The following is an 18,287-nucleotide window of genomic DNA, read 5'->3' as shown; positions in this document are numbered from 1 at the left end:
AATTTCAAATCAATTACTCCTGTATATAATGAATTAAATCTAGAATGTTATAATAGAATCATAGACTATTAGGGTTGGAAGAGACCTCAGGAGGTCATCTAGTCCAATCCCCTGCTCAAAGCAGGACCAACACCAACTAAATCATCCCAGCCAGGGATTTGTCAAGCCGGGCCTTAAAAACCTCAAAGGATGGAGATTCCACCACCTCCCTAGGTAACCCATTCCAGTGCTTCACCACCCTCCTAGTGAAATAGTGTTTCCTAATATCCAACCTAGACTTCCCACACTGCAACTTGAGACCATTGATTCATGTTCTGTCATCTGTCACCACTGAGAACAGCTGAGTTCCATGCTCTTTGGAACCCGCCTTCAGGTAGTTGATGGGTGCTATCAAATCCCACCTCACTCTTCTCTTCTGTGGACTAAAAAAAACCTGTTTCCTCAGCCTCTCCTCATAAGTCATGTGCCCCAGCCCGCTAATCATTTTTGTTTCCCTCTGCTGGACTCTCTCTAATTTGTCCACATCCCTTCTATGGTGAAGGGACCAAAACTGGACACAATACTCCTCCAGATGAGGCCTCCCCAATGTCAAATAGAGGGGAATAATCTATCCTCTCGATCTGCTGGAAATGCTCCTACTAATACAGCCCAATATGCCATTGGCGTTCTTGGCAACAAGGGTTCACTGCTGATTCATATCCAGCTTCTTGTCCACCGTAATCCCCAGGCCCTTTTCTGCAGAACTGCTGCTTAGCCAGTTGATCCTGAGCCTGTAGCAGTGCATGGGATTCTTCTTTCCTAAGTACAGAACTCTGTATTTGTCCTTGTTGAACCTAATCAGATTTCTTTTGGCCCAATCCTCCAATTTGTCTAGGACACTCTGGACCCTATCCCTACCCTCCAGCATATCTACCTCTCCCCCCAGCTTAGTGTCATCTGAGAACTTGCTGAAGGTGTAATTAATCCCATCATCCAGATCATTAATAAAGATCTTGGACAAAACTGGCCTCAGGACCGACCCCTGGGGCATTCTGCTTGATACCGGCTGCCAACTAGACATCGAGCCATTGATCACTACCCATTGAGACTGACAATGTAGCCAGCTTTCTATCTGCCTTATAGTCCAAGGGATGGGAAATATTGTCTGATCTATGGCTTGTATATTCATTATATTGATTACTTAAGAATTCTCAATTAAGTTTCCGAGGTTTGCTAGGTTCTTGTCCCAAGATAAGGTGCAGTATTATTAAAATTAGTGTTCATTTGGGAACCCCGATGTGCACATCTGAAAAACTCACACTTAGGAAAATCCTTCTCTATTTGTAAGGATTTTATTAATACACTTCTTATAGTTGTCACCTCCTCTCCATACTGTGCTGCCCAGTGAAGTAGTCTGGGAGCTGATCTTCTTCGTGAAGACAGAGGCAAAAAAAGCATTGTGTACATTAGCTTTTTCCACATCCTCTCTCACTAGGTTGCCTCCCCCGTTCAGTAAGGGGCCCACACTTTCCCTGACCTTCTTCTTGTTGCTAGCATACCCGTAAAAACCCTTCTTGTAACCCTTCACATCCCTTGCTAGCTGCAACTCCAATTGTGCCTTGGCCTTCCTGATTACACCCCTGAATGTGCTAGAAATATTTCTATACTCCTCCCTAGTGATCTGTCCAAATTTCCACTTTTTGTAAGCTTCCTTTTTGAGTTTAAGCTCACTGAAGATTTCACTGTTAAGCCAAGCAGGTGGCCTGCCATATTTGCTATTCTTTCTCCACTTTGGGATGGTTTGTTCCTGCACCCTCAATGAGGCTTCTTTAAAATACAGCCAGGTCTCCTGGACTCCTTGCCCCCTCATATTAGCCTCCCAGAGGATCCTGCCCATCAGTTCCCTAAGGGAGTCCAGGTCTGCTTTTCTGAATTCCAGGGTCCGTATTTTGCTACTCTCATTTCTTGCTTTTTTCAGGATCCTGATTTCAACAATCTCATGATCACTGCTGCCTAGGTTGCCACCCCCTTCTACTTCCCCTACCAATTCTTCCCTGATTGTAAGCAGCAGATCAAGAGGAGCACAGCCCCTAGTCGGTTCCTCCAGCCCTTGTACCAGGAAGTTGTCCCCAACACTCTCCAAAAACATCCTGGATTGTCTAATATAGTATAGCTAAAGAACCGAAGTCAGGGGGCAGAAAGAGAAGGGAAAGCAGCTCCACCGGTCTCACAAAGGGCAAGACGTGAAGGGAAAGGAGCTGCACAGGGGTCACCGAGGGCAATCTTGGAAAGAGACCTGGTTGTACAGGGTGTCACCTTGTCTGGAGTGGCTCATGACCATGAATGCCTACCTCAAGGCGGACTGCCAAAAACAGGGTAGACACCACAAACTGGTGGTAGGTTCTATAATTAGATTTGATCAAGCCAGTAACAAATGCGAACTCCTGGATCACTATACAAGTCTTACCATGGAGTCACAGAGATTCCCCTTAGACTCTCCAGTCTATCTTTCCACCCAAACTGGAATTCATGATGAAATTCATCACTTACACCAAAAATCACACCATATTCATGTTGCTTCCTGTCCCAAGAGACCAGTCACTTACCACAGAACAACTGGTACCCTAGATCTTTCACCAAAGACAACACCTGTAGCCAATCCTTCAGTAAACTACCTAAAGGTTTATTAACTGGGAAAAAGGAATCAGAGTTATTTACAGGTTAAAGTAAGTGACCACATACACACCAATGAGTTATCATCTACATCCTAGGAGTTACAGAGCTATAGTGATAGGACACTTAAAAGTGTCTTTAAGGACACACCCAACAGGCAGCCCTTGGGGATCTCTGGCTTCAGTTCAAATTCTCTGGACCTTCAAAGTTCAAATAGACCAAAAGACACAGTTTCTTCTTGTCCGGGATTTTTATTCCCTTCCCCCAGATTTCAAGATGATGGAACAACTTCATGTGCACATCTCCTCTTCATGGGTGTGGTGGGAGAACTCAACAAAGTCTTTTGTCTTCTGACATTCCACAATGGTTCTTCTGATGTATATGGACCTTCTTCTGTTGGGCAGGAGTGAATACCTCCTCTGACAAACTAGTATTTCACCCTTGCTCAAGTTTCTCTCCTGAATGTGGGGGATTACAGTTTCAGAGCAATCACCTTTATAGTTACAGAGCAAACGCATAAATATTATCTTATAACATGGGATATAGACATTATCAGTGAGATTAATGCAGGCAGCAACATACAAGAATTTCAGAGAGTCTACACACTAGATATATTCTTATAAGACTAATATCTATTTTGAACAGAACTAGCACACAGGTCACCTGACCTGGTCTCCAGCTATGAGGTTGCCAATTCTGAGCTAATGTCTGCAGCCTGGGGAAGTGCTGGCATCTGGCCTGCCAGTGTCACACAGGGGTCATTGAGGCCAGAGGCTGAAGGGTAAGAGGATGCCCAGTGTTTAATAGGAGCAGAGTGTTATAACGAGACTTCACTCTCTTTTTCTTGCCAACTGACAATCCGGTGTCATCATGAATGACTGTGAATTGTCCCTATGAATTGCAGTATATAGTCTTTGGTCTGAATGATAGTGAGTATTACTCTATTGCATGTGCATCCTGGATAATTCCTACTACCATATCCCAAAAGTCATCAAACTGGTCTGCACCAATGTCTACCTGGCCTAGCTGTCGATGTTCTCCAACAGTGGGATGCTGCTAATTGTCATCTTCTTTCTCCTGGTCATGTAGTACACCACCATCTTAGTTAAGATAACGACAAAGGTCATGGAAGGGAAGCCAAGGATCAGTCCATCTGAGGATCCCACATCCCAGTTCCATGTTCACAATTCCTACCCTGCATTTACATCTATGCTTGGCCCTTCTGGAAATTATCTCTAGCTAACTTGGTTTCAGTCATTTACACTGTAATCACCTTAATACTGAGCCCCATGATCCACAGACTGAGAAATGCCAAGATGAAAATGACAATCAGGAGATTGAAGAACAGAATTCTGTTTTCAGGGAAGAAAAATAACATCATAATTTAGCTTTGAATGATATATACATAGTGGCAGAGCTCTGACCTTACCCCGTGGATCCTGAGCTTCTAGGCGGTTTATGCTAGCCTCGGTGGCTCACTGTGACCCTCCACGTAGCCTTTTTCCCTAGGGCCAGGGTTACAGTCTACGGAGCCCTTTTCATCATAGGCCAGCAAGGAGGTTGGTGAGAGAACTCCCACAGTCTCTGTTCAGCCTCCTGTCCTGACAGGGACCTGACTTTCCCTCCCAGGAGATGTTCCTGTAGTGGTGGGTTGGGAGAAACCCGGGCCCACCCTCTACTCCGGGTTCCGGCCCAGGGATCCCAATGGTAGCAGCTGTTGGCAGCCAACCATTCACTGCCAGAGTTACTACATTTCCCTGGGCCACTTCCCCACAGCTCTCCTGTTTCTCCCTTCTTCACCCTTACCTTAGGGCTCCCTTAATGACGGTTTGAGGGTGTCTTCATTAACCAGCCCTTCAGCAGCACTTCCTCTCCTCTGGCTCCCTGGCTCTCCTCTGCCTCACTGGAGTGAGCCCTTTTTATAGTATCAGCAGGGCCACCCAACTGGCCTGGCCTGGGTCTATCACTATATATATATAGTGATAGACCCATCACTAAAATTACCATATATATATATATATATATATATATATATGGTAATTTTTATTCCATATGATGTTTCCATCAGAGTATTAATAAATTTCATTTATAATCCATTTATTACATATTAATAAATGTATTGGGGGTGAAACTCTGCTCATAATGTTTACACTTGTGGAAATGAAGCATTCTGCACTCTGCCCTGATCTAGAAATCTCTGCCATTTTCTCTACTGGAGGGATTCCCTATATTTTATTCCTTCATTCCACTAATGCTAATGGATGTGTCCTCTAAACATGGGCTATCACAGATGTGGCTACTAACAGTCATTTTTTTATCAACAGCTCCTTCCGTGAATCTACATCCAGCTTTGGACTGTCACTGTGTGTTCCATGGGTGTCCGAACTTTAGTAACCTTCCTAAATCTACTTATTTTCCTCCAAAACATTGTCCGATTACTCTCCTATTATCTTAGGCCATTCTCAGCAAATATGGAGAAAGACCACTATTCTCTAACCATTATGACTCCCTTTCTTATGTATTTTCCTTAGCTTAAGTGGAGCAAATTACCATTGATGAAGTATTTTGAGCTGCAGTGTTGAAGTTTGGCAACACTGACATTGGCTGCTGACTTCATAATCAGACTGACTTTGCAGATTGACATTCATTCAGATCTCCTCCAGAATTCATTCTTATCTTCCATAGAGCTCTTGAACAAAATATGTTAAAGGACTTCAGGAGGGATGAGGAAATACAACTGACCCCTCTCAGAGACACTAGACCCAATGTGACACTTAGAACTGACATGCAACCCAGAAGTACTGGTTACTTTTCTCCAGCTCTGACCCACAGAACAGCTTTGTATCTCAAAGCAAGGAATAGAACCCAGGAGTCCTGGAATGTCTTCCATTTGGAGGCCAGACAACGATCCAGTTCAGCCCCTGTGCCTCTTTGCGTCAAGCCCACTCAACTTGATAAATTTCTAAAGTCTGTTCAGTTTGAGTGGCTAAAAAGAAACATAAACAAAAGGAAAAACTCCAGGAACTTATTAATTATTCCCCTTGAGACTGAAATCTCACATCTCCAAAGCAGCAACTCTCTCGATCTGGCTCAGTAAAGCTCAGGGGTCTTTCAGTGAATCTTTGATCCTAGCACCACTCTTGGTGCATGGGTCAGATTGGATATAAGGAGAAGATTTCTGCGGCTGTCTACTCTTTGGAATCAGGTCCTCTTCCCTAGCCAGTCAGGAAAACAATGACCAGCTATGAGATGTGACTTCCCCGGACCATCCTCAACTGTTTGGAGGCAACCGGCTCTGAGATCACTGGCACACAGGCTGAGGTCATGACTTTTGTTGTTCAAAATCTGCAATGTAGAATTAGCAATTCACATTGTTATTGCAGAGAGGAAGTGGGTGTTGGGGGAAGTTGAGGCATTGGATTGGATTTTAGAAGAACCTAAGTGAGTTAGGAAGAGAACAGTTCACTGAGCCTTTACCACCAACCATTGTAACACTAGCTCTGTCTGACCAGGCATCTCCTATGGCAGGTGCTTTGTGCTGCTCTGATCTGAAAGGTTTTATCTCGGAAGCAGGGTGGAGCTAGGAAGCAAAAATTAGAAAAATCCCAGGGAAATGCTGATAAAACCTGAGCAGTATTCCCTGCATTTACCTCCCTTATTCCCCTTTGAAAATCCAGGCTGAGAGAGGAAGTGAGTTACCTGGGGTCCCAGAAGGTGTCCTTAGCAGTACAGAAATTGAACCCGTGGCCAGTACTCTACACAGAAAGCCGTCCTCCCACATGGTGCACAGCACCGTGGCCCTGTCCTTTAAGAAGGAGAGGTTGAAAGTTGGCTGGCATTCTCTGGCAAAATATATTTCTCTGCAGAAAAATGAGGTTTCTTCAAAACTCAAATCTGGAGATAATGAAAAAGTAAAGGGATACGATTTGGGGAGTGGCATGAGATTGAAAGCAGCATGGCCTAGTGGAGAGAGCAGGGGACCAGGACTGCAGAGCTTAGTCCTATGCCTGGTTCCCTCAGTGCACAACCTCTCTGGGCCATTTACAAATGCAGAACTGAGGCTCGTAGCAACCTCCTTTTAAAATTACTTTGAGCTCTGTAGATGAAAACAACTAGATGCTTATGTTTTAAAAGTTTTTTGGTTGACACTGAAGAAAAAAAAAGAAGAATCAAAATTAAAATTCAATCTGAGTATAAAATTTGCAAAAACTAATTGTTTAGAAATTAATTGAAAACTGGGATTTGAACACCAATGGCATGAAAATTTTCATTTCCTTCCTTTTAAAATTTAACCATGAAAAATTAGATATATTGAATATTTCATAGATGTGTTTTATTGGGAACATTTAAAAAAAAATCTGTTCTAGAGATTTTAAAAAATGTTAATAACTCAGAATCCATAATTCCACAGCAGTTTTGAATATTTAAACAGGGATGCATAGACAGAAATCTTTTTGTGTTCACAGCTTTCAAATTCAGGTGTTTAAAATTATGCACCAGAATCCAGAGGAACCTAAATACAGTGACTGGATTTATTTCAGATGAGGTGAGCACATGCAATTACTTCTAAAGACAATTAGAGCTAATTCCTTCTCTTCTTGTAACCAAGGGCACACACTGGACATGTGAATCCTCTAAGTAAGTGTTTCTCTGGTTTTCCATTCCAACTCTTCTTCAGTCTAAACCAGGAACTATGTGGGACCTCCTTGCCAAATATGAATATAAGAAGGTGTAGAGGGTGACCACCTGCTCCAGCCTGGAAGGGGTTGGAAAAGCCCTGCAGAGGGCCGGGGCTGGGCAAGGTAAAACCCTGGCTGACTGGGGAAAGTGGCTGCAGCTGGGGCCATGCCCCAAACTGAGCAGCAGGACCTTATAAGAAGACCAGGGAAACCAGAAGTGGTTGTCTCCCTTTGCCTGTAGAGGAAGATGGGCCTGACTGCAGGGAGCTAGACACAGGTTATCTGAGTGGAGCAGGGCTGGGGAAAGGCAGAGGAGCTGGGGAGCTCCAGCCTGGAAAGCCCCAGGCTCTAGCCTAGCATAAGGCCAACAGGTACTGGGGGTTGCAGAGAGCAGCCCAGGGGTAGGCAAAGGCTGCAGGTCCAAACCCAACCTTGCCAGTGATGAGTAGGCTGATACTGCAGTCTGCCCCAAGGCGCAGGGGCTAGATGATGACTGGCAGTAGCCTGGTACTGAGGTGAGGTGGGGATAGTGGGTGGTGGTTTCCCGGGGAGGGGAGACCCAAAGAGAAAGTGGTTACTGCTAGGGGGAAACACCCAGTTAAAAGGGCACTGGGTCAGGGAGGGACATGGGGCCAGAGGACAGGTGGATCGCTGGCCTGCAGAGGGCACTCTGGAGATGGAACAAGCTAATTCCCAGAAGTCACCAGCAGGAGGTGCCACAGGAGTGAGTCTGCTTGTCTACAGAAGGGCATTCTGGTTGTCATGAATGCCTGACAATTTCTTATGACCCCCACACTGAGAACCAATGGACTCTCAGATGTTCTGCCTAAGAGCACTCCCTGAAACTCACATTTTTCCCAACCATGATCCTCTAGACCCCATGGATGTGTACAAGATGAGGGCTGCGGGACAATGAATACAGAAAGTGGTTTGGCAAAGGCTTGATTTCGTAGGTAGGCTGCTCCTTTTCACTCCCAATGATCCCAAAACTCAACATGACAACTGGTGTAGTTCATAGGGTCTGCTGTAGAAGGGATGCCCTGCACTGAGGATGACTGAATTTAGTAAACTATGATAATTATTAAACAAAATGTCTGTTAAGAGGCATTAATATTGACTTAATACTAGTAATTCAAGGAAGGAATAATAATAACTTCATATTAATTATTACTGTTGCCTCTCTAGGCATGTTTTGAGGCTAGTAAATGGAACAGCAGAACCTCAGCTCCACAGTGACAGAATTTGTCCTCTTGGGCCTCACCCAGAATGCTGAGCTGCAGCGATGCCTCTTTGTCGTTTTCTTCATAGTCTACCTGACAACCTGGTTGGGAAACTTCACCATCATCACCACTGTGATCACCAGCCACCGGCTCCACACCCCCATGTACTTCCTGCTGGCCAACTTGGCTTTCCTAGATGTCAGTGACTCATCAGTTAATGCTCCAAAATTGCTTTTGGGTCTCCTCTCCCAGCGCAGAACTATCGCGTTCAATGAGTGCATCCTCCAGATGTTCTTCTTCCACTTCATCGCCGGGGCTATGGTTGTTGTCCTTGTGGTGATGGCTGCTGATCGGTACGTAGCCATCTATAAACCACTGCGGTACTTAACTATCATGAACCATGGTGTGTGCATGGGGCTGGTAGCAGGGGCATGGCTGGGTGGATTGGCTCACTCTGCTGTTCAAATTGGATTGATCCTCCAGCTGCCTTTCTGTGGTCCAAATATCGTGGACAATTTCTACTGTGATATCCCACAAGTCATCAAACTGGCCTGCACAGACATCTACTTGGTCGAGTTGCTGATGGTTTCCAATGGTGGGATGCTTGTCATAGTAATGTTCGTCATCCTGCTCATTTCGTACACCATCATCTTTGTCAAGATAAAGACACATGTTACAGATGGGAAGCACAAAGCGCTGTCTACCTGTGGATCCCAGATCACAGTTGTGTGTTTACAATTCATACCCTGCATTTTCATCTATGCTAGGCCCTTCCGGAAATTGCCCATGGACAAGTTGGCATCAATCATTTACACTGTAATCACCCCGATGCTGAACCCAATGATCTACACGCTGAGGAACGCTGAGATGAAAAAGGCCATCAGGAGTCTGATGAGCAGAATCCTGTCCTCAGGGAAGAAACTATAAAGACAGAATGTATCTTGAATTATCTTTTTTTTTCAATTACTTGATTATTGTCCTAAATGAACTTTCCGTCAGAGTTTTAACAATCCATATCTTTAATCCCTATTTTTGACATTCAAAAAAATTGTGTTGGTCAACCTTTTAGCATGAAGTTTGTACTCATTATGTTCAAATTCCAAACATGGAAATTATTCAATATGTACTATACTTGACCCCAATTCATAGAATCACAGAATATTCGGGTTGGAAGGGACCTGAGGAGGTCATCTAGTCCAACCTCTTGCTCAAAGCAGGACCAAGCCCAACTAAATCAATTAATGGATCTCTCCCCTTTTCTCTATTAGAAGGTTTGCCCATACTTTATTTCTCTATGCCATTAATCTTGGTGAATATATCCTTCTCCAAACATGAGCTATCACATATCTTGTTACCAGAAGTAATTGTGTTATCAGTGTGCCCTTCCCTGAGTCAGTAACCAACTTTGGACAATAATTCTGGGTTCTATAGGTGGCCTACCTTTACTATTCTTGAGAAATCTGTTTAATTTGTTGAAAATATTGTCTAATTTCTGTACTATTATCTTAATGCAATCCCAGCATATATGCCTCCACACCTTCTCTAGCCATTAGGTTTCCCTTTCTTATACATTTTCCTGAGCTTAAGTGGACTGAGCATTGATGAAGTATTTTATAATACTTTTTCCTGAATAGTTGCAAATATAGATATGTTTCAGCTTCCTCTAGCTGTTGTCCATTCTTCCAAGTGATATCTGCTTTTAGATAATTTCCCCATTTTTTCATAAATGTGCTCTTCTCTCTCTCCTAGATACATCAGTAACAATAATACTCAATATAATAGGTGGGGTCTCACATTTCATAGCTTTTGTCAGCTGAGCCCCTTGCACACATCAGGGGCTCCTTGCTTTCCACTTTTCCCTCCACCAGCTTCCTGTGTGCCACCCTCCCATCCCCCTCTGTTTCATGGACTAAATAGCTACTTTCCACAAACAGTATGCAATGCATCAATGTTTAATTAATTTTAATTTTGCTAAATTGAAAATAGTTTGTACCAATATAATTATTCATATTGAACAAGAAATAGTGCCCAGCCATTTTATGTCCATGCAATGTTAAGTTAAGAAAATTGTAAGTTTTACATTACAACATGAAAATATATAAATGACCATATGGGGTCAAACCAATGGTCCATCTAGTCCAGAATCCTGTCTTCTGACAGTGGCCGATGTCAGGTACTTCAAAGGGAATGAACAGAAGAGGGAAATTATTGATTGATCCCTATCTTCCAGTCCCATCCACTGGCAGTCAGAGGCTTAGAGACACCCAGACCATGGAGTTGTATCCCTGACCATCTGAGCTAATAGTCATTGAAGGATCTATTCTCCATGAACTTATCTGATTCTTTTTTATATTTCAGGACTTCACAACATCCCTTGACAACTAATTCCACAAAATGACTGAGCGTTGTATGAAGAAGTACTTCCTTTGTACTTCCTTTTTTTGTTTTAAAGGTACTCCTATTAATTTCATTGGTTGACCCCTGATTCTTGTGTTATGTGGAGGGCAAGAGCAAGATTTTGACCACACCACACATGTCACAATTTTATAGACGTCTATCATATCCCATTTAGTCATCTCTTGTCCAAGAAAAAAACTCCCAGTCTTTTTAATCTATCCGTATATAGAAGCTGTTCCATTCCCTTAATATTTTTGTTGCCCTTCTCTGTACCGTTTCCAATTCTTCTACATCTTTTTTGAGATGAAGGTGACAGAACTGCACAGTTTTCAAGGTGTGGGTATACCATGGATTTATATAGTGGCATTATGATATTTTCTGTCTTATTTTCTGTCTTCTCTCCCTTTCCTAATCGTTCCTAAAATTCTCTTTGGATTTTTCGACTGCACCTGCACATCGAGATGTTTTCAGAGAACTATTCATGACTCCAAGGTCTCTTTCTTGAGTGGTAAAACCTAATTTAAACCCCATCATTTTGGATGCATATTTGGGTTTATGTCCAATGTGCATTACTTTGCATTTATTAACATTTAATTTCATTTGCCATTTTGTTGCCCAGTCACCCAGTTTTGTGAGATCCCTTTGTAAATTTCACAATCTGCTTTGAGCTTCACTATCTTGAGTAATTTTGTATCATCTTCAAATTTTGCCACCACTTTGTTTATCCAATTTTTCCAGATCATTTATGAGTAAGTTGAACAGCACTGGTCTCAAAACAGATCGCTGGGGGACACCACTATTTACCTCTTTCCATTCCTAGAACTGACCATTTATTCCTTCCCTTTGTTTTCTGTCTTTTAATCAATTACTGATTCATGAGAGGGCTTTCTCTCTTATGCTATGACTGCTTATTTTGAATAGGAGCCTTTGATGAAGGACATTTTCAAAGGTTTTCTGAAAGGCCAGGTACACTGGATAACCATTGTTCATATGTTTGTTGACCCCACCCCTCAAAGAATTTTAGCAGAGGAGAGAGTAGAAACCAGATCAACAGAATGGGCCAAATTTATCCAGGAAGAAATCCAAAGATTTCCAGTGAGAGGCATTAGGAAAGGGATCAAGGGGATTTGTGGCAGAATCTGGAACTATACCATGTACTCTTGCACCAGGATGTGAACTATGACTAGGATTTTCAGAACAACGTAAGGAAATTAGGTGCTCAACTCCCATTGACTACCCAATGTTATGTACCTAACTCCATTAGATCTCTTTGAATACCCCACTCTTAATACACAAATATTACTATCATGTGCCCTGTTGTTCCTTCCATCACCCACATCAGCCACATCATTCAGCATGGGACTAAAGTCTTACATTTTGCATTTGGAATGCATAGAAACTCAGATAGCAGCTGTAAAATATTTTCCCACTCACTTGAAATGTGCTCAGACACCAACATCCTAGTGCAAGCCCAAATCTGTAAACCTGGACTCTGAGACCCGGGTTTTTCTTTGCCATGAAGACATACTCTCTGTCTATCTAATCATTGTATTCTGTCTGCATTTGACTACATCTACATGGAATGCCAGGCCAGTGTATATGACGGTACTTCTCCATTTACACAAAGGTTATAATAAAATGACCCCTCACAAATAACTTACCCCAGTGATTATGTCACTACTGAGTTTATCCCAGAGTCTTTGGGCAGAAACTCATCAGTGTTAAGCATGGATGTCAATGGAACAACTCTGCATAGGTCCAGCTGAGCTGGAAGTCAAACACTTACAAACCTTCCACTCGTCTTATCCAGGGTACCTTTAGCCATATTTGGATCCTTGTGTGTATTAACCATTTGCCAAACCTGGATCCCTTCAAAGGGAAAGGTTAAATCCCAGCAACAAAAATAGGATCAAATTTTGACCTCATTTTCCAAAATCAGCTTGTCTTTGGGCTAGTATACACTTACCTGCCGGGTCGATGCGGTGAGATCGACTTCTCGGAGTTCGAACTATCGCGTCTAATCTAGACGCGATAGTTCGAACTCCCCGCGCACTCCGGTCGACTCCGGTACTGCACCACTGCAAACGGCGGTGGCGGAGTCGACCTTGGAGCCGCGGACTTCGATCCCGCGGCTATTCACGTAGCTGAACTTGCGTACCCTAGTTCGACCCCCACCCTTAGTGCAGACCTGCCCTTAAGGACACATGTCAAAACCTTGCTCTTCCAGAAAGCCTTTCCATCCTAGGAAAAATGTCATGGTATTGATGTATGTCTTTAGGTACAAAATAATAAAAGGATGCATATTCAAGGCTCCAGGAACCCTTATTAACCATAATTAACACAATAAAGATGCATTAACATAATAATCTCAACATTAGTTCAGGGACTTGGATACCCACAGAAACTCTTCTGCCCCCCTGTGTCATTGTGGAGAACGAATCTTCTCCCTCAGAAAACCCCATTAAAGAGATGACATATGGGTAGACCAGGAAAGAACAAAACATTGACTACTGCATGTAACTAATCATTCCTATTCCCCAAGTGTATCTACCCCCAGAAAACTAAACGTCTGGAACAATGAGACAAATCAATCAATCCATTGCTAAAAACAAACACAATTAGATGAGCTAAACTATAAAATGCCCAAAATCTCTATCCCCAAACAGAGCTTTTTAACTCCGAAAAGGAGAAGAAGAAGATGGTCCATAAAGTCCACTAGGGACTTCCTCATGCTATTGATTTTGTGTGGAAAGTGCTCAGGTAGAGTGACGATGGGTGGCAGTATAAAACTCTAGAAAAACACACATATAGATTTTGATTTTACTTATACTTGTGGAATCCTAAATATAAGAACATAAGAGCGGCCATACTGGGTCAGACCAAAGGTCCATCTAGCCCAGTATCCTGTCTTCCTACAGTGGCCAATGCCATGTGCCCCAAGGGGAATGAACAGAACAGGTAATCCTCAAGTGATCCAACACCTGTCGCTCATTCCCAGCTTCTGGCAAACAGAGGCTAGGAACACTATCCCTGCCCATCCTGGCTAATAGCCATTGATGGACCTATCCTCCATGAATTTATCTAGTTCTTTTTTGAACCCTGTTATGGTCTTGGTCTTCACAACATCCTCTGGCAAAGAGTTCCACAGGTTGACAGTGCGTTGTGTAAAGTGTGTTGTCTTTAGGACATGTGTCAAAACCTTGTTCTTCCAGAAAGCCTTTCCATCCTAAAGGAACTGATTAACTTCAGTGGTGTTAGTCTGTTTTTTGTTTGCTTGTTTTGTTGTTTTTTTTACCACCGTAAAAAAAGCATTTTGCATAAACAGATTACGCACCATGTTCTCATATACACAACATTTTCACCCATTGATTAGATTAATTAGGAAACAGAATTAAACCATGGTCATGAGAGACAGATGGACATTTTATTTTTGATGAATAACCTCCCCTCAGTCAGTTTCTTCAGGGAAGCTTTGATCTCATTATTCCTCATGCTGTAGATGATCGGGTTCATCATGGAAGGCACCACAGTGTAGAGAACACCCACCACAAGATCCAGACCTGATGGAGAACTGGAGGTGGGTTTCAGGTAGGCAAAGGTGCCAGTGCAAAGTAACAAGGAGACCACAATGAGGTGAGGAAAGCATGTGGAGAAGGCTTTATGCCGGCCCTGCTCAGAAGGGATTCTCAGCACTGTGGTGAAAATCTGAGCATAAGACACTACTATTAAAACAAAAAGGCTTAACCCTAAAAGTGCATTAAAGGTAATAACCCCAACTTCACTGAGATATGAGTCAGAGCAGGCAATTTTGAGGAGCTGGGGGATTTCACAGAAAAATTGATCCACCATGTTACCTTTACAGAATGATATTGCAAATGTGTTCCCAGTGTGCAAAGCAGAATTGAGAAGACCACTGATCCAGGCACTGGCTGCCATTTGGACACAAGCTCCCCTGTTCATTACAGTCTCATAGTGCAGCGGTTTGCAGATGGCCACATATCGGTCATATGCCATAACAGTGAGTAGGGCAAAGTCTGCCGAAGTGAAGAAGAAGAAGAGAAAGACTTGGGTGACACATCCAGCATAAGAAATAGATCTGGTGTTCAATAGGGAATTGGCCATGGACTTGGGGACAGTGACAGAGATGGATCCGATGTCTAGGATGGACAAATTCATCAGGAAGAAGTACAAGGGGGTGTGAAGGTGGTGGTCAAGGGGTACTACTGTGATAACAAGGAGATTTCCTGTCAGGGCCATCAAGTAAATCCCTAGAAACACCACAAAGTGTAAAATCTGCAGCTCTCGAACCTCAGAGAATCCCAAGAGAAGGAACTCAGTCACGGTGGTGTGATTGGACATTTTCCTACTCAATTCATCATGTGCTGCCTGTGGAGAGAAGGACAAGGGCAATGGTGAGGCTAAAGCACTCCTGCTTCCTCACCTCTGACAACCACGCTAGTCGTCAGGCACATTATCACACCAATCATTAGAGTAGCTCTAATGACACGAATACATGGAGTACCTGCTCATTTGCTGACTCCTTGGGGAGACCTATACAGAGGAACATAAGAACAGCCATACTGGGTCAGACCAAAGGTCCATCCAGCCCAGTATCCTGTTTCCCGACAATGGCCAATACCAGGTGCCCCAGAGGGAGTGAACCTAACATGTAATGATCAAGTGATCTCTCTCCTGCCGTCCATCACCACCCTCTGACAAACAGAGGGTAGGAGAACCTCACTGTGGCGATGGAAGGTGCCATCGCTTGTTCATGGTTCTGAGGAAAAAACATCTTGTTTATGAAAAGCACATGAGAAGAAGATCACACAAGTATAAATGCCTATAGATCCCTTACAGTCAATGGAGTGGCATCCATTTTCATCTTTAGACAATCTGGTTCAAGAAGTGGCTTCACAAATTGCAGTGTAAATATGGAACTAATTACAAACCAAACCCATCCATCCTCAGAATTATGGCTGTCCTACTGAGACAATGGAGAGACATTTCATGAGAGGATACTAAATGAGTTACACAAAGTGTGGGCTGAGAGGGGAAATGATCGCTTTCCATGAATATATCAGGGGTGTCACAGATCAGAGCAAGCCCCTATTCCTGGACACCCACTGGAATAGCTCTGAGGGCAATACAAGCCTCTGTGTTCTGTAAACCCATGGGTTGTGTTAAGCTTTTGGAGCCTGAAGGGAGTTATAGAATCATAGAATATCAGGGTTGGAAGGGATCTCAGGGGCCATCTAGTCCAACCCCCTGCTCAAAGCAGGACCAATCCCCAACTAAATCATCCAAGCTACGGCTTTGTCAAGCCTGACCTTAAAAACCTTTAAGGAAGGAGATTCCACCACCTCCCTAGGTAACCCATTCCAGTGCTTCACCACCCTCCTAGTGAAAAAGTTTTTTCCTAATATCCAACCTAAACCTCCCCCACTGCAATTTGAGACCATTACTCCTTGTTCTGTCATCTCCCACCATTGAGAACAGTCTAGATTTATCCTCTTTGAAACCCTCTTTCAGGTAGTTGAAAGCAGCTATCAAATCCCCACTCATTTTTCTCTTCTGCAGACTAAACAATCCCAGTTCCCTTAGCCTCTCCTCATAAGTCATGTGCTCCAGCCTCCTAATCATTTTTGTTGCCCTCTGCTGGACTCTTTCCAATTTTTCTACACCCTTCTTGTAGTGTGGGCCCCCAAACTGGACACAGTACTCCAGATGAGGCCTCACCAATGTTGAATAGAGAGGAATGATCACATCCCTCAATCTGCTGGCAATGGTCCTACTTATACAGCCCAAAATGCCGTTAGCCCTTCTTGGCAACAAGGGCACACTATTGACTCATATTCAGCTTCTCATCACTTTAATCCCTAGGTCCTTTTCTCCTCGGCTCCTAGTCTCTAGCAGTGCATGGGAGTCTTCCGTCCTAAGTACAGGACTCCTCACTTGTCCTTGTTGAACCTCATCAGATTTCTTTTGGCACAATCCTCTAATTTGTCTAGGTTCTTCTGTATCCTATCCCTACCTTCCAGACTCCCCAGTACTCAAACTCGCCTCTCTCCTACAACTCCACCCCAAAGGTGTGACGCTTCTAGTTTCACTCCCTTGGGGGCATGCAGTAGTTTTTGAAACAATAACACACGCGCACACACACACACACACACACACACACACACACACACACACACACACACACATTTTTTCAGTCTGTCAACTTTATACTCTTTGTATTTAAGCATATCACATAAACATCTTAAACTCACTGTCCCTCATCAACTCACCCTTCCCTTGGGGTCCCTCTGTGTTCTGTGAGGCAGGCAATATCCACCAACCACTGCTTACCCTGCCCGAACCTCCCTCATCTTACTCCGGTGCAAGATGGCTCTCTCCCCCAGTTTTCCCTTGTCAGTCTGTTTAGAGACTCCTGCTGGGGTCCCCTGCTGCTTTTGTTCTGCTTTTTGGTAATTTTCCACTGCTCTCAAACCCCCCTGCCTTAAGACAAAAGGAGGACATGCCTTCTCCCAGCTAGCGCAAACCCATTGACAAATGACTAGGGAGGAGTATAAAAATATTGCTCAGGCTTGCAGGAGTGAAATAAAGAAGGCCAAATCACACTTGGAGTTGCAGCTAGCAAGGGATGTTAAGAGTAACAAGAAGGGTTTATTCAGGTATGTTGTCAGGTCAAGGAAAGTGTGGACCCCTTACTGAATGAGGGAGGCAATCTAGTAACAGAGCTTGTGGAAAAAGCTAATCTACTCAATGCTTTTTTGCCTCTGCCTTCACGAACAAGGTCGGCTACTAGACTGCTGCACTGGGCAGCACAACATGGGGAGGAGGTGACCAGCCCTCGGTGGAGAAAAAAGTGGTTCGGGACTATTTAGAAAACCTGGATGAGTACAAGCCCATGGGGCTGGATGCGCTGCATATGAGGGTGCTAAAGGAGTTGGCAGATGTGATTGCAGAGCCATTGGCCATTATCTTTGAAAACTCATGGCAATCGTGGGAGGTCCCAGATGACTGGAAAAAGGCTAATGTAGTGCCCATCTTTAAAAAAAGGAAGAAGAAGGATCCGGGTAGCTACAGGCCAGTCAGTCTCACCTCAGTCCCTGGAAAAATCATGGAGCAGGTCCTCAAGAAATCAATTCTGAAGCACTTAGAGGAGATGAAAGTGATCAGGAACAGTCAGCATGAATTCACCAAGGGCAAGTCATGCCTGACTAACCTAATTGCCTTCTATGAGGAGATAACTGGGTCTGTGGATGAGGGGAAAGCAGTGGATATGTTATTCCTTGACTTTAGCAAAGCTTTTGATACGGTCTCCCACAGTATTCTT

At 43.6% G+C, this 18,287-nt stretch overlaps 2 protein-coding genes across 2 annotated transcripts in view; one reads left to right on the top strand and one right to left on the bottom strand.

Moving 5' to 3' along the window:
* LOC123348239 (olfactory receptor 4D9-like) overlaps positions 1 to 9,478 on the top strand; it is a 35,908-nt gene extending 26,430 nt beyond the window's left edge. The window contains exons 3-4 of the mRNA XM_044985728.1: positions 7,119 to 7,198; positions 8,517 to 9,478. Of these exons, the coding sequence (XP_044841663.1) occupies positions 8,537 to 9,478 (942 nt within the window). The 5' untranslated portion in view covers positions 7,119 to 7,198; positions 8,517 to 8,536. The remainder of the gene's footprint in view (positions 1 to 7,118; positions 7,199 to 8,516) is intronic.
* Positions 9,479 to 14,350: 4,872 nt separating this feature from the next.
* Positions 14,351 to 15,307, bottom strand: LOC123347357 (olfactory receptor 14A16-like). The gene has a single exon (XM_044984770.1). The coding sequence runs from the start codon at positions 15,305 to 15,307 to the stop codon at positions 14,351 to 14,353; it is 957 nt and encodes a 318-aa protein (XP_044840705.1).
* Between the last annotated feature and the right edge of the window lie 2,980 nt (positions 15,308 to 18,287).

Source organism: Mauremys mutica, chromosome 13 (genome assembly GCF_020497125.1).
Source record: "Mauremys mutica isolate MM-2020 ecotype Southern chromosome 13, ASM2049712v1, whole genome shotgun sequence".
Lineage (NCBI taxonomy): Eukaryota > Metazoa > Chordata > Testudines > Geoemydidae > Mauremys > Mauremys mutica.
Note: the sequence above shows the minus strand (reverse complement) of the source record. Positions and strands in the feature narration are given on the sequence as shown.

Bases quoted from the DNA above. Each gene is read 5' to 3' on its own strand.
- LOC123347357 (XM_044984770.1), bottom strand. From the start codon at position 15,307: ATGTCCAATCACACCACCGTGACTGAGTTCCTTCTCTTGGGATTCTCT.